Source organism: Lactuca serriola, chromosome 8, assembly GCF_051521515.1.
Source record: "Lactuca serriola cultivar US96UC23 chromosome 8, Lser_US96UC23_V15, whole genome shotgun sequence".
Lineage (NCBI taxonomy): Eukaryota > Viridiplantae > Streptophyta > Magnoliopsida > Asterales > Asteraceae > Lactuca > Lactuca serriola.
In genome coordinates, this window is record NC_136415.1 from 83,723,447 (window position 1) to 83,740,743 (window position 17,297).

A 17,297-nucleotide genomic window follows, 5' to 3' on the forward strand; every position below is an offset into this window, starting at 1 on the left:
AATAACTAAAGAAGGTGATTCTGGTGCAAGAGATGGTGATGTTTGATATGTTTCTTTTTATTAGTCAAAGTATTTAGACTATATTATATTCCTTGATAGTTAAAGGAGGTTAACTGTAATTGTGTACTCTATTTATATTTCCCCTGTATCTTTTAGACACAATCAATATAATACATGTTTTTCACTAAAGTCAATTTGGTATCAGAGCCAGCCGGCCCTACCCTCTGCCAAATACCATCTTCTTCCCTTCTTCTCGCTTCTCGTGTCTTTCTCATCAACTTACCATGGCAATTCAATCCTTTACATCAGCAGAAAAACACTCCCACAACTCACACATATTTGCCTTCACCTTTTCACCAACAAATTACGGTTTCTGAAAAACAATGATCCAGCCGTTTCTTATCACAAACAACCTTTTCCAATATGTTAATGGCTTTCTCATGTGTCCATCCCAAACCCTACCTGGCGCGTCCACTGATGCACAACCCAAAACTCAACCGAATCCATACTATGCTACCTGGATCTTGAACGATGCACACGTTCGAATGCTGATTATCTCAACAATCACTGAAGCCTCATTCCCACATATTTAAGGTGACACTTGTAGAGACATATGGCTTCCCGTTGCTCGTGCGTATGCTCCTCAATCTATCTCCAGGGAATACACCCTCAAGGCACAATTACTCAAAATAGAGATGCAACCTGAAGAATCTATCTCTACATATCTTTCCAGAGCAAAAGAATATGAATATGTTGAAGCTCTTGCAAACATCGGAGAACCAATCAAAGAGAAGGATTTTTTTTATGTTTGTTGTTTCCGGTCTTCGTGATGAATACAAATGCCTGAAGTCTAACCTAATCGCTTGAGAACATCCCATCGCCTGCGTTGAGCTTCAAGGTCTCTTATCCGATCATGACTATATGATTAGGAATTCTACTCCTGGCATCTCTCCTGTTCAAGCCTTTACTGCTACAACCAATCGACTTTCCTCCACTACATCTGCCCCTCAATCTGATACAATCCAAGCCATACAACACTTGGTGTTTCAACTTTGGCTTACAACTACAACCGGCCAACCAACCCACTCAAGCATTTTACTCATCTCGCTCCCAAAATTTCCACGGACGTGGTCGCGGTCGTTGACGAGGCTCAAACAATCAGCAAACCGGGGGAAACAAAAAACCAACAGTTCAACTAGGCAACAAATCAGAATACTATTTACAGAACCTGCAATAGATGTGGCATTGGTCATGTACCCTCTCAATGCCCTAACTGTGATCGTGCTACCATAAAGAGGCCACCTCAGCGACCATCTGCCAATTTTGCAGACTTCATATCCCAACAAATGCATACATGGGTTCCTGACACTGGGTCAAACAACGATGTCACACAAGACACATCAACCTTCGAACACCATGAACCTTACTATGATGATGATTTTCTCCATGTTGGCAATGTTAAGGGCTTACCTATCCTTCATGTTGGTTCCACTTGTTTTCATTCACCCTCTAAAACCTTTTCTCTCACAAATATTCTTCATGTTCCAGAAATAAAAAAATTCTTATTTCAGTTCAACGTTTTTGTCAAGGTAATCATGTTTTCTTTGAATTTCACTTTTCTTTTTTTTTTCTGTCAAGGATAAGCTTACACGCACAACCCTTCTCACAGGTCCAGTTGACAGGTGACAACGGACCCTATTCCATGCAACTCCTGTAATTTTGCTGTCTTTCGAAAGTCGCTTTTACAATTATTCGTGCTTCTCCGAACATTTGGCACCAAAGACTTGGACATCCGCACTCCCAACATTTAAATAATATGCTATCTAGATTTAGTCTTCGAGTTTGCAATAAAAATTTTGTTTCTTTTTGTAATTCATGTCATATTGGCAAGTCGTCCAAACTACACTTGTCTTCCTCAAATTTTAAGAATAATCACTTTTTGGATTTACTTGTTTGTGATGTATGGGCCCCGCTCCTATCCATTCTGTTGATGCTCATCATTATTTTTTATTATGTGTTGATGATTACTCTAGATATATGGGGCTCTTTCCGTTAGAACACAAGTCGGATGTGTTAGTTGTCTTTAAACAATTAATTATCATGATCGAACGTCAATTTAATACCAAAATTAAATCTGTCCAAACCAATTGGGGTGGGGAATTCCGAAATCTATCACAATTTATCACTTCTTTTGGGATTCTTCATCAACTCTCATGCCCTCATACAAGTGAATAGAATAGTCTTGTTGAACGCCGTCACCGACATGTTGTTGAAACCGGCCTCACTCTCTTTTCCCAATCTTGTGTTCCGCTAAAGTATTGGCACTTTGTTTATGACACCGCTGTTTATCTCATTAACCGTATGCCCTCATGGAACCTTACCAACAAATCACCTTTCGAACATCTCTTTACACGAAAACCTGACTACTCATTTTTACGGGCCTTTGGCACATAGTGCTTTCCTCACATTCGACCTTACAACAAGCACAAGATTGATTTTTAGTCCATATCATGTGTTTACCTCAGATAGTCCCTCACATCATGGCATCAATGTCTAGATGCCACCACTAGACGGATTTACATTGCCCAACATGTTTGTTAGGGTGCAAAGTCATGCTTAGATGTAATGTTTTAGGCTTTCCTCTTTGTATGTGTAAATGGGTTGAGTCTTTCCTATAAATAGGAAGTGAGTGACTCCCATTATGTAAGAGTCCATTTGGAGTGTTAGACTAGAGAGAGAAATTGTATACAAACCCATTTGTATAATCTTTCTAGATCTAATAAGAGCTTACAAAGATTTATTTACTCCTTGTGTTCTTGAATTTGTATGATGAATCACTAGATCTTTCTAATTCCGCACATGCCATCATAATCAACACCACTACATTTGGTATCAGAGCGGGTGTTCTTGATTTTCATCAAGAATTGATCCTTGATGGCTATTTTGATTTGGTGATTCTTATTGTTCATTGATCTTCGTGTTTTAGAGAGTTCTTGGATTCTAGAAATCGAATTCATCTTTGATTCTATTCATAATTCGATTTTCTTCACTAGAATTCAAGTGATTTTTACTTTCTCTCTCTAGAAAACCCAAGTTCATATCATTTGATTCGAAAGAAAAGAAGCAATTATGGAGAAATGGATGATACATAGTAAAGATGTTCAAAGTGAATGCTCGTTTGAATATCTTCTTTATAGCTTAACTGTTGGATTGATAAGTGAATGTGATATTGTTGTAAATGGAGAAAAGAATGAAGTTGGAGAATTAATTAGTTGTCCAATTTTTCGAACCAAACATTTGTTTGATCGTTTGATTACAACATATCAAAAGAGACGAAGAAATAGAAGAGATGGAGAAGTCATAAAAGGAATTTCTCGTGCTGAATGCAAATATGGAAGCAATAAACTTGAATATTATGCAGATTGTCGTGAAGCTCGGGATGGTGTTCTTGATGATGATGATGTTCAAGAAAAAGGAGTTCAAGTTGATTTTGAAGATGAAAAAGTTTTTTGCTCAATTGGAGTTCAAACTGATGATATTTTGTGTTCTTGTGATTCGTTTGAAGGAATGATTCCTTATCGGAAGCCGGTGATCCAAGAAAATCACAAATATCAAACTCCAAAAGATTTGATTCAAACTCAAAATGTTCATGTTGTTGAAAGTGGGTTTGTTCATGAAGTCAAGTCTTCAAGATGCAAAAAGATGAGAAAGAAAAAGACGGAGAAGATGAATCGGAAGAATAAGCGGGTTTACTCACAAAAATCGTCATATGTTGTGAAGCCAAAATCCGTGAAGCAAATTTGGGTTCCAAAGCAACAATCTCCAAAGGTTGCATTGAATTTGAAGTCAAAACCCAAATGTGTTGGTGGTTCTTTTGACGATGTTCTTGGATCGTTGAAGAACACGAAGAACGAGTTGTACATCTCGCATGGTGGGTGGTACAATGTTCAATTTAGAGATTTTCTCATTCCGACAAAAGAACCAAGATCTTCCAAATTTGATTCGTTTGTTGCAAATGGATCTCGATTCGTCAAAAAGGTATCACAAATTCTCAAATGGATTCCAAAACATCCATGATTTCTATTCGTATTGAGCGTTTTTCATTTTTGATCGATTTGCTTCATTGGATCAAATCCGTTTCAAATTCTTTGATGATCCAATTATTTTTTTTAGATCAAATTTAAAAATCAAAATCATATTTCATCATATTTCTGAATGTCACTGTTCATTGAATCAATATTCAAGCTCAAAATTGATTTTCGGTTACTATTCATCGATTCAAGCCCAATACATTGTTCGATTATGATCCAAAAGAATGGATCTGGTACTGTTCAGATAATTGAGCCCGTTAATTCATAAAAATCAATCTATGTGTATTTGTTTCTTGTCATATGTTCTGAACTCTGAAGTCGCATTCAACTTATCGTTTATTCTCATTCTGGAGTCTCGTTCTTATATCAACACTCGTATCGATTGATTACTTTGATTGTAGAAGATATACTTATGAATCGATTCATTACATTGAGTTTAATCTCAAAGATCGATTATGATCAAGCTATTGATAATCGATTCAATTGTAAAGTCAATCTCAAAGTCAACATTTGTGTTCATGTTAAATTGAACATGTCTTGATTTTGGGTCAAATGTGTTTGAGTTGAGTCAAAATCGTGTCTTCCAATCAAATCCAATTTCAATTAATTTGATTGATGATTGTTGACGTTTTGGAATCGGTGGTTGAACGACTGAGTGTTTTCGAAATTTGGAATTAATTTGGAGTTTGTACTTGTTGTCTGGATAGTCGATGACTTCGTGAGTTGCTAGTTCTGATTAAAGCCTGATTGATTTTGATTCCAATGGACAACTTTGGTTTGATTATGATAAACTGGAAAACGAAGGGGTGGAAAGGGTTGAATGAAGTCGATTTTGATTTTAATATGCTTGTTATATTCGCTGTTAACGAAGCACTGTGACGTTATGAAGCCTTCGATTTTGATTTTTGGTATGATAAAGAACTGGAATCGATGATTTGGGATCTATATTTGTGAATCAAAGGATCGAGTTACTGTGATTTGGATTTCATACGAAGAATGATTTTGGGTTCTTGAACAAGAAACGGAATTGATGATTTCTGAGAACTGTAAGGAACGAACGAAAAACGAAGACAATAAGAAAGAAAATTTTGATTTTGGAGATCTTGAGGTCAAGAACGAAGGGTCACTGTTCGTTTGTTCTTGGGTTTGATTTGGGAAAAACGAAGAACTTGAATTAATGAAGATTTGGGAATCGATGTTGGTTAATGAAGTTTGCTGGTGATTGAGATTCGAAGGAAAGAAACTGATAATGGTTGAAGGGTGTTTGAAATCAGTGTGATGTATTAAGAAATTGTTGATGCACGAAGGGTATGTGGTTAAAGAACGAAAGCTTTTGATTTTGGGAAGAACTGTAAGAACTGGGTAATGTACGAGGGTCTTGTGTTTTGATTTTGAAAAATCGAACAGTTGGATAATTTGATTTTGATGTTGTTTGCATCGGAATTCAATTGTCGACAGTCGAATGTTTTGAAACTGGGTTTGCTTTGAAAAACGAAGATTTGGGAATCGATTTTCAGTGATGTTGATTTACGAAGACTGGGAAGTTTTGGATTAAAATTCGAAGGGTATATGGATGAATTGAAAAACGAAGAGTTTGGAGTCCAGATTGGAAGGGTACAAAGTTGTTTTGGATTTGAACGAAGAGTTACTGGTTTTTTTTTTTCTCGAAGGGGAGAAAGATAGAGTCTTCGTACGAAGGATTGAGAAAAAAAGTCTTCGTAAGTTAATGGTTCAAGTCATAAAAAGTCTGCGTACGTGTTCAAGTCTTCGTTTCCGTGTAATTGGGGAAGAAACAAAAATGTTTCAAAATTGGACCCTGCAATTTCGAAAACATGGCAAAATTGGTCCAGATTCGAATTCGGAACAAAACTTGATGAGAATATAGAATTTTCGAAGTGAGTCCCTACATTTTCGAAAAGTTGGCAGAAAATACCCAACTTCGAATTTGCAGTAAAAAGATGAGAAATTGTAGAATTTTACAGTTCTGATCCCTACAGTTTGTGCGAATTATCGCTTTATGCCCGGTTTCGCAAATGGGCTAGAGTTTCACATATTTGACTGTTTTTGGCGCAACGGGTCCCTGCAAGTTTCAGAAAGTGATAATATCTACCCGGATTTTGAAAAATCTTGCAACTTTCACCCAAAAAGTCAAAAATTTTCATAAATTGGAATTTTTTTTGTGGCTTTTTCGTGATTGTTTTTCCATGCAAGATTTTTGGTGATTCATTTTTGGTACACATCAAGGGGGAGTATCGTGAAGACTATTCCTCGGGCGCTTCTCATCCTTACTGGGTTTTATAATCATTTTTTGATTATAAAAAGGGGGAGAATGATGGGTATTCGAAGCTTCTCGGGTTTGTCGAATATTCATATGCGGATTTGAAGACCGGTGTTACTTCGAGGGGGAGTTTGGTCTTGATCGCGCTAGCTCGTTGGAGATTAAAGCCGGACATCCAATCCTAACTTTGAGGGGGAGAATGTAAGGGTGCAAAGTCATGCTTGGATGTAATGTTTTAGGCTTTCCTCTTTGTATGTGTAAATGGGTTGAGTCTTTCCTATAAATAGGAAGTGAGTGACTCCCATTATGTAAGAGTCCATTTGGAGTGTTAGACTAGAGAGAGAAATTGTATACAAACCCATTTGTATAATCTTTCTAGATCTAATAAGAGCTTACAAAGATTTATTTACTCCTTGTGTTCTTGAATTTGTATGATGAATCACTAGATCTTTCTAATTCCGCACATGCCATCATAATCAACACCACTACAATGTTCATTTCAATGAACAACACTTTCCCTTTCGGTCCAATGCATGTGGTCATCAGCTTCCTAAACCATCACCACCAGATCCATACATATCTAGCTACCCAACTGATCAAGCACCCATCGATACACCATCAACAACCGTACCACTTCGTCCCTACGTTCGCCAATGACGGAAAACCACCATCCAACTACTACCCGGTTTTGTCACAGAACCCATCACCGAACATGCTCTTGACACTACCGAACCAGTCACCGCTGAACCGACCACTGCTGAACCAGTCACAACTGAATCGACCACAACAACCATGTCTAATCGGGCTCGTCCAACGAATATGCGACCTAATCCAAAACCACGGGTTCTTTATGATCCGACAGCATATTACACTTCCGCACTTTACGAAATTGAGCCATCGTCGTTTTCAATTGCAAATCAGTCTCCTCAATGGTGGAAAGCCATGGCTGAAGAATATGACGCGCTTATGCGAAATGGCACTTGGTCCTTAATCCCTCTGGTTAAGTATGCCAATATTGTTGATTGTAGGTCTACAAAATTAAGAGAGGTCAATCAGGTGCTATCAAGTGTTATAAAACCAGACTCGTCGCCAAAGATTTTCATCAACAACCGGATATTGATTACCATGACACGCTTAGCCCAGTCATCAAATTTACAACAGTTAGAGTTGTTCTTTCTCTTAATGTCTCACAACTTTGGCCCCTTCGTCAGTTGGATGTTTAAAATGCCTTTCTTCATGGTGATATAAGAAAGACCGTTTATCTTCGACAACCATCGGAATTTACGGATCCACAGCGTCCAAATCATATGTCATCTTCACAAATCCCTCTACGGGCTCAAACAAGAACCACGGGCCTGGTTTTATCGTCTCTCACGAGCACTAGTCTCACTTGGTTTTCGAGGATCCAAAACGGATCCCTCCTTATTCATATACTCCTCTGGCGGCACCCTTCTTTACATGCTTTTGTATGTGTATGATATCATCCTTACGGGTAATAATCCTACCGCTATTGAAAACATTGTCAAGCAAATAAGCAAAACATTTGCAGTTCAAGAGATGGGTCCTCTCTCCTATTTTCTTGGGATTGAGGTTACTAAACAAAGGATTTGATCTTATTCTATCCCAAAGAAAGTACATCTTGGAAATCCTTCAAAAAGTTGGCTTATCCTATGCTAAACCCGTTGACACCTCTATTACCACAACTGCAAATTTAGCTCTCGGGGATAGTCCGTTGTTTGAGAACCCTATACGATATCGCCAGGTCGTTGGTGCTCTACAGTATGCCACTTTATCTAGGCCGGACATCAGTTACACTATCAACAAAGTTTGTTAATTCATGCATTCCCCAACAGAGAACCATTAGTCGGCAGTGAAGCACATCCTTCGTTACTTACAAGGCAAAGTATATCACGACCTTTGCTTTCAGTGCAACCCTGATTCCACACTACACGCATACACAGACACTGAATACAAAGCCTTAGCCGATATTGTCGCTGTAGTTACTTGGTTAGAATCTCTCATGCATAAACTTCATGCTCCGACTGCGACAACTCCAGTTTTGTGGTGCGATAATCTTGGAGCCACCTACCTATCCGCCAATCAAGTCTTCCATGCACGAACCAAACATGATGAAGTTGATTTTCACTTCGTTCGAGAAAAGGTTGATGACAAGAAGCTATCCATTTAACATATCTCTACAGAAGATCAGATAGCGGATGTCTTCACTAAACCGCTACCTAATCAACGGTTTGTGAGTCTTAGGTCCAAGCTACAAGTCGTTACCCGACATTAGATTGAGGGGGATTATTAGTCAAATTATTTAGACTATATTAGATTTATTGATAGTTAAAGGAGGTTAATTGTAATTGTGTACTCTATTTATATTTCCCCTGTATCTTTTAGCCACAATCATTACAATACATGTTTTTTACCATAGTCAATTCTTTTGATGGAAACTATGGAGTAACAATTGGTCTCGTTGTAGTTGGTCGGAAAGTCAAGATTCCAGCAAAGAAGAAAGTTCATTTAGCTCTTTTTTTTCTTGTTTTTAAGGGGGGGGGGTTATATAATCGGTTTTAGCTGATTCAACTAGTGCGGTTCAACCATGGTTCACGAAAAACCAGTGGTTTTTAACGGCCCGACTACCAAACGGTTTTTAGAGTCTTTCGAAACCTGGTCAGTTCCCGGTTGGCCGGTCCGGTCAGATTTTCAAAAGAGTGATATGTGTATCATTCAAGACTCCCCCTCAAGTTGGATTGAAGATGTCCTTTAGACCCAACTTGCTAACACACATGTCAAAACTTGGTTTTAATAAACCCTTTGTAAATATATTTGTAGTATGTTGAGAAGTTGGCACAAACGGTACACAAACTGCACCAGATTCAATCTTTTCTTTGATGAAATGTTGATCAATTTCAACATGTTTCGTTCGATCATGTTCGACAGGATTATTAGCAATGCTAATAGCAGCCTTATTATCACAATAAAGTTTCATATGATCTGTGGCACCCGAATCTATCACCCATGGATCAGAAATAGTGGAGGATAGAAAAGCAAATGGAGCTTGATTACCTTGATGAACATACCGAGCAGGAGTGACAGAAATATTTGAAAATTGTGGAGATTTAAAGAGTTCAAAAAAATGTTGGATTTGTTCTTTTGTAAATGAAGATTTAGGTTGTACAGAGGTAGAATTATCGTTGTGTAGTTGTCCCAGACACAGTGTTTAGAGCCTTCCATATTGGTTGCTTTTTCTTCCAGCTTGGCTGCCAATTAGAAGGCTTTTGATGAAATATCCAATAGGTTTCCTTAGTTTACTAATGTTGTTTACAATGATTACACCAAGTTTTTTTTTCTTCCTGTCAGAGGCAACATCGATACCTTGGGTGGCTAAAGCCGAGACTTCAAGTTGTGCGAGTTGCAAAGTCATGACTCATTTCCGTCCTTGTCTTAGTTTAGAGAATTCCTCACGGAGAGTGTCGATCCGCGTCAAATCAACCCTGTCCGTTCGATCTGTTTTTCATCCAACGGTGGGAAATGAGGAAAAATGGCGCTGTGTTTTCCCTCCAGGGGTGTCGCCGCTAATACCCTGGTGTCGCCGCTAAAACCCTAGCGTCGCCGCTAATACGCGTCGCCGCTAACCCCCCCACTGCGTCACTTTCCTGTTCGTTCTGCTTCCTTTCTCTCCTCCAAAGGTAACCGGCGACTGTACCTCCGACGACGACCTCGTTTGCGCCACAGGACTCGTCTCCGGCAGCCATTACCGCCGGCCACTAGTGGAGCTCCATTATTACCGGCGACCACACTCATTTCCGGCAACCACACTCATTTCCAGCGACAAAAGTTCGATTTAAGGTCCGATTTCTTCCCTATTTTCTATTCAACTTCTGTTTTGAAGTTTTCTTTACTAGTTTAAGTGTTTAATTTAATGTTTTTTGAACCCTTGTCGGAAAATCTAATTATGTCGCATCTATTTCCGGAATTGTTGCCGGAAAACTGGATTTCTTACCGGAAAATCGCTAAATTACACTACCATAGGTTCCTTTTCATGAATTTTGAAATTATATATTTGATTTGTATGTTTTTGTATGTTATTTGTATTGTTATTATTTGGAATTTGGAATGAATTGTCGCGGAATTCTGTTTGTGTGTTATTTGTATGTTTTTGTGTGTTTTTTGTATAGTTATTATTTGGAATTAGGTTGCTATAATAGAAAAATAAGTATAATGTTATAATGAATATGTGTAGGAAAATGTTTATATGTATTTGTATGTATAGTGTGTGTATCTATGTATGTAATGTGTGAAAAACAAAGTGTGTATATTACAAAGAGTAATTTTCAAATCAAATTTAATATTTATGTGGTATTTTTATGTTTTTGTGTGTTTTTTGTATGATTATTATTTGGAAATAGGTTGCTATAATAGAAAAAGAAGTATGATGCTATAATGAATATGTGTAAGAAAATGTTTATATGTATTTGTATGTATAGTGTGTGTATCTATGTATGTAATGTGTGAAAAACAAAGTGTGTATATTACAAAAGAGTAATTTTCCAATCAAATTTAATATTTATGTGGTATTTTAGTTTTAAAATTATTCATAATCATAAATTGCTTTGTAAAACTATTAAATTAAATTTTCTATTATTAATTTAGATATTAAATATAGTTATAAGAAATATAGTTATTTATAATCATAAATTGTTTTGTAACGGAGGTGATGGCCGATATTATGGGCCTTGGTCACGGTGGTGATGGAGCTGGGGATCCACCATCTCCAGGAGGCTTTGGTCACGGGCAAGATGAACAGGATGGTAAGTTTTATTATGATATATTTATTAGCTATTTTAATTAATTTATTATAAGTTATCGTGACTAATATTTTTAATTGTATTTTTTCAGTCGAGCTTCCAAAGAAAAGAAGGGGCTTGTCAAAGAATATAGAGCTAGGAAAGTGGATAAGGGCAAACAAGGGAAAGACTGTGGATTTGAATTCTGACAGGGAGATCACATATTCCCCTGTCGGGAAGCCTGCTAATTGGTTCACACATGAAATTGGGAGGTATTTGTGGAACAACGTCCCTTTAAAAGTATCTGGTTGGGACAATGTTTCCCCCGCGTTAAGGAATGCAACAATTATGCATCTAAAGGTAACTTGAATAATATTTTATTTGAATAATATTTTAAGTTTCGTTGTGATTGTTATTTAATTAACTAACTTTTTTGTATTTGTAGAATAAGTTTGATTTGGATAAGGTTAACTTGGATCCGGAACATGCACAATTGTTGCGGAGCATTGATTCGAGTCTTGCAAAAGTTTACAGAGGCCGAAAAAGTAAAGCCCATTCTTATTTTAAGGATATCGGGGGGGCCTGCAGATATCCCAATGGCACTAAACAACCCCCCCAATGGTATGTCACCAGAAAATTGGGCGAAGGCAGTCGAACATTTTCAATCGCCCGAATTTTTAAGTCGTTCGGCGTCAAACGAAGAAGTCCATGCAAAACAACTAGTTGTAAACAGAGGGGGGTCGAGCTCGTACAGTAATGCATGCTTCAAAGAAGTAATTTATGATATATTTAAATGTTTATTTAAAGTATAATAAATCTATTTTTTTTAGTTAAATAGGATATCACTCGAATCAAAGCATTCCGTAAGGCTAATTACAATCGTCAAGGGGTGTTTTATAGTCCTGCAGTCGAGCAACAATACGTAAGTGGTTAATTTGTATTTTCATATACGTGTTTATATCGTCATGGGTATTTAGTAATATATTTTTATGATGTTTATCATTTTTTGAAAATACAGAATGCTTTACTTCAGGAGATCAATCAAAAAACCCAAGCTTCTTCTTCTGCAAGCGGTCTAACGCCAAGTGATACAAGAAAATGTTTTGAAAAAATATTGGGTGTTCGACGCGGACATATTAGAGGCATCGGGCGTAAACCCCCTACCATTGTGTCTATGTATGATCAAGAACAACCGATAACACAAGAACCACCACAATCACAGGTAATTGTTTGTTTAAGTTGAAAAGTATAATGCTATAATGCTATAATGATATGTTGGTAGTTTTTGAAAAATATAATACTATTATGATATATTGGTAATATATTTTGATTTCTTTGTAGATGGAAATGTTGCAAAAGATACTGAAGGATCCGGCATGTTCTGCGGCATTAGAAGAGTGGTTTCGTTCATTGTCATCACCAAATAATGAAGAAAATGATGAGAGTGACGGCGAGGAGTAGGAATTTTAGGATTTTATGAAATGTTTGTTTAGAAGAATACTTTAATTAGATTGTATGGACTAATATTTTTTTTATTGTGGATTAATATTTTATAATTGTTATATTGTTTTTGGTTGTGTATGGGTTAAATATAGCTGATTTTATAAAATTGTAGATTTATATTCCATAAAATTGTAACAAAAAAAAATGAAAAGAGTCTTTTGCAGCGACGCTTTTAGCAGCGACATATAAGTATTAGCAGTGATGCCTTTTTAGCAGCGACAGGTAAGTATTAGCAGCGACAGGTTTTTAGCAGCGACAAGTAAGTATTAGCGGCGACAAGAAGGGCATTAGCGACGAAGCATTAGCGGCGACGTATTTGCAGCGACGCGTCGCCGCTAATACTTTTAGCGGCGACACTCTTACTCTTTTGCGGCGACGGCTGTCGCCGCTAATACCCGTATTTCTTGTAGTGAATCTGCCTGAAAGACACCCTTTAACTTCATCAAAAACTACATTCACACCGGATAACAAAATAAAAAGTAGATCAGTTTCTTCTCTTTTCTTAAACCGTGCTAAATTTTTATTATTTTGCCATTCTTCATTGTAACAGAGATAACCTTCTCGTGAAATGGCCAATATATTATTGTGATATGTGGTGATATCAGTTTCTCCATGCTTTGAGTACCACAACTTGGTTTGAAGATCGTAAGTTTTGAATGATTCTCCAAATCTGAATAGGTCCCACGAACTACAACCCACATTTCTTCTGCAAACATAAAAATGTATGGCTTCCTAATAGATTCCTCCATTAAGTTCAGGAACCAGATGGAAGTGATCAAGGAGTTTTCTGATCTCCACTTTCGAAAAAGAGGATTAGATTCCTTAGGTTTTGTTTTTTCACCAGTAAGAAAGCCAAGTTTCCCTCTCCTATCTATGGCTAGTTTCAGTGATTGAGCCCATTCCAAAAAAATTCCTACCATTCAATTTGATTGTTATGATTTGGATGGAGGCATTTAGGTTCATATCAACTGGAAAAGTTTGAGGAAAGGTTGAGGTTTGGGTTGAAGAAGAGTTCGTTGTTGAAGTTTGGGTAGAAGAAGAGTTAGTTTTCTCATTGGCTCTGCTACGATATAAATTTTGAAGAACAATTTTATTTCTTATTGTTATTGATAACCATGGAGAATACAACATAATATATGGAGTTTACAAGCTAACTGACAACTATTTACAGTAGGATATAACCATATCCCTGTAAACCCTCTAGAATTATATCTAAATAAATAACTAAAATAGAATAGGAAATATTTAAACCAGGAAAGATCCTTATGATCTGTGCATCATTCAAGAATTGTAATTGATACTAACTATAAAATAATAATTTTTACAATATATTGATACTCAAATTGTAATTATTTAATTTGAACAATATATATGATAAAATTATGTTCGAATCAAAGTACATAATGACATCTACTCTCAGCTTATTCCTGAATAACATTAAATATAATTCTTGATTTATTGTTAGTTTTAACTCTTGTTATGATTAAGTGATTTTAAATTACTTATTTGACTATTTTTAAAATTTCTGCTCATTTTTAAAGTATCAATGTTTATAAGGCAATGTAATGTAATCTATATTTTATTTTATTGTAAGTTATTATCATCAATTCATTTTATAACCACTTATTATTACCAAGAATTATAAAAGGCTAAATTTTAGGCATAAAGTTTTTTTTTTTTTTTTTAAATCGTATATTGATTAACCAATTTATGTATTATAAAAACTTCAAAGGTCATGATTTTTTTATTTGAAAAGTCAGGCGAGTTTCAAAGTAATTAGGTGCAAGAATTTTGCCTATTTTATAGTGTAGTATAGATAGATATAGATATATAAAATTTAATAGAGCAGCCTCTGTATTCCAGGAACTCATCATCTTCCTTTAGAGATCTTTTATCCCGGTAGTATGGAGTGTTTTCTTTCCTTTTATACTTGGTGGATTCTTCTTCCTCATGAGATTCGAGTTCTGCATTTCTAACTTATTATTTTGTTCAAGATATTGGATCAGTGACTTCATTGTTTTCTGTCCACTAACACGAATGTTCTGTCTATTTTCCAGTTTGTATAGTACATGGAAATAACTAAGAAAATAACTTTATGAATGTTCATGGAGTAAGTTTGTTGTTTTCTGTCCACTAGGACTAATATTCTACACATCCTACAGTGTGTACATGTAAAGAATTTAGCTAGAAAAGGACATGAATTTTCATTGAGAAATCAGTCATTGGTTTTTGAAGAAAGTGGTGAAGAGTGTCATAATAGGGAAGGATGGGATTCTGGGGAGGTGTTCATCAAAAGGATGCTCTCAAACTAATACACAAGAACATATGATAAAGCCAGTAGCATAAAAACAAACATGTCTAGCATTTTAGTATAAGAACCCAGAAATAAGATAGTTGTTTGTACTTTGTAAGATGAACCTAAACTGTTAGTAGAAGATAACAAGTCAAGGACAAAACAAAAGATAAAGATGAGTAACATTGTTTTCACATTCTTTCTAAACATAAATTACACGCATAGACTTAAATAATGAAGTGACGAAACTAATTTGAGCCACAGCTGATCTGATTCACGTGTCTGGGCCATAACCTACAGGTAATGAAGCTGCATTTTATAGAAACATAATTCGTTCAAAAGATTGAATTTGTTACGAAATTGTTGAACTCCAAGAATAACATTTGGTTGGGGATTTTAAACAACATAATACTAAGAAATTTTTTACTATCACAAAAACGTAATCAAAATTCAAAATACATATATAGCCACTTAACTTCAAATAGAGCATTGGATTATAAGATCATCTTATCAGCAAAAACAAGTTCAATTATTTCTGAAAAGATTCATGTGACTATGCACTATCATAAACATTTCTTTCTTACGGTACCAAAAAGAAAGATTATAGGCTTGTCCTAGGGCCACATAGGTCCCCTTTTGACGAAAGAGAGACAATGAATGTCATATAGGACAGCATAGCATTCTAGAGCAAAGTAATTTAACAAAATGATTTAGTATGAACACATGCAAATGACAATAGCATGGAGATAAATCAGTTTGAAACACTTGAATAAGAAACCACATCAAAGTGTTTTTTGTGGACCTAACATTTATGAAGCAGATAACAAGATACAGACAAAACACATGACAAACCTTACTACAAGACAGAAATTTTCCACCGATTTCTACCAATCAAGTGTCTGCTGAAAGAGGATTCCACGCAGTGCCCTCCAAGGTGCTTGCTTTCCTAAAAATTAGTATTATGCCAATATATAGGCCAATCCCTTCACTATATAAACCAGACTTCTCAAACACTCAAGAACATCATGAATTACCTTCTTCTACAATTACCTAAACTTACAATCATTCATACCCAAGGCTAAAAATGACATACAAGTTAGGATTACTCTCTTCAATGATGTTGTTACTATCAGCGGGTATCAATGCTGGTGGCATTGCTATTTACTGGGGTCAAAACGGGGGTGAGGGCACGTTGGCTGAGACGTGCTCAACAGGGAACTATGATTTCGTCAACCTTGCGTTTCTTCCAACTTTCGGAAACGGTCGAACCCCCATGATTAATCTTGCAGGTCACTGCGATCCATACAGCAATGGCTGCACCAATTTAAGCTCTGAAATCAAATCATGTCAAGCGAAAGGAATCAAAGTGATGCTGACTATTGGAGGAGCAGCTGGGAGCTACTACCTCACCTCTGCTGCAGATGCCAAACAAGTCGCCACTTACCTCTGGAATAACTTCTTAGGTGGGAAATCATCCACGCGTCCTCTTGGTGGAGCTGTTTTGGATGGAATCGACTTTGATATCGAAGGAGGAACCACCCAACACTGGGATGACCTTGCCAGGTATCTTTCTGGATACAGCAGTCAAGGCAAAAAGGTATATTTGACAGCAGCTCCTCAGTGTCCTTTCCCAGATGCATATATTGGAACTGCCCTTAAAACAGGTCTTTTTGACTATGTTTGGGTTCAGTTCTATAACAACCCTCCTTGTCAGTACTCGGGAGGTATGACCAGTTTTGAAGATTCTTGGAAACAGTGGACTTCTGAGATCCCAGCAACCAAGATTTTCTTGGGGCTGCCTGCATCACCTACGGCTGCAGGAAGCGGGTATATCTCTGTTGGTGACCTAACTTCCAAAGTGCTTCCAGCAATCAAAGTTTCTGCAAAATATGGAGGAGTTATGTTGTGGGATAAGTACCATGATGATCAAACCGGATATAGTTCTTCCATCAAAACCCATGTGTAGTACTCTGTAAAATCCATGGTTGTACAACTTCACTTGTATAATACCCTATTCAAATATAAAATTTTCTTATATATTTGTCTACTTCGGTTCACTTTCTTCACTTGTATATATACAGGGCCTGATTCCAACAGGCAATTCAATCCTTTACAACAGCAGAAAAACACTCCCACAACTCACACAAATTTGCCTTCACCCTTTCTCCAAAAATTACGATTTCTGGAAAACAATGATCCAGTCGTTTCTTATCACAAACAACCTTTTCCAATATGTTGATGGCTCTCTCATGTGTCCATCCCAAACCCTACCTGGCATGTCCACTGATGCACAACCCAAAATTCAACCGAATCCAGACTATGCTACCTGGATCTTGAAT

The 17,297-nt window shown here is 36.7% G+C and overlaps 1 protein-coding gene across 1 annotated transcript; it reads left to right on the forward strand.

Annotated features, from left to right (window-relative positions):
• The first annotated feature begins 16,042 nt into the window (after positions 1-16,042).
• On the forward strand, positions 16,043-16,964 carry LOC145068402 (hevamine-A-like). Its single transcript, XM_079015368.1, has one exon. It carries the CDS (start codon positions 16,043-16,045, stop codon positions 16,922-16,924), a length of 882 nt encoding a protein of 293 aa, XP_078871494.1. The 3' UTR covers positions 16,925-16,964.
• The last annotated feature ends 333 nt before the right edge of the window (positions 16,965-17,297 follow it).

Coding starts and splice junctions, on each gene's coding strand:
- LOC145068402 (XM_079015368.1), top strand. CDS start 16,043: ATGACATACAAGTTAGGATTACTCTCTTCAATGATGTTGTTACTATCA.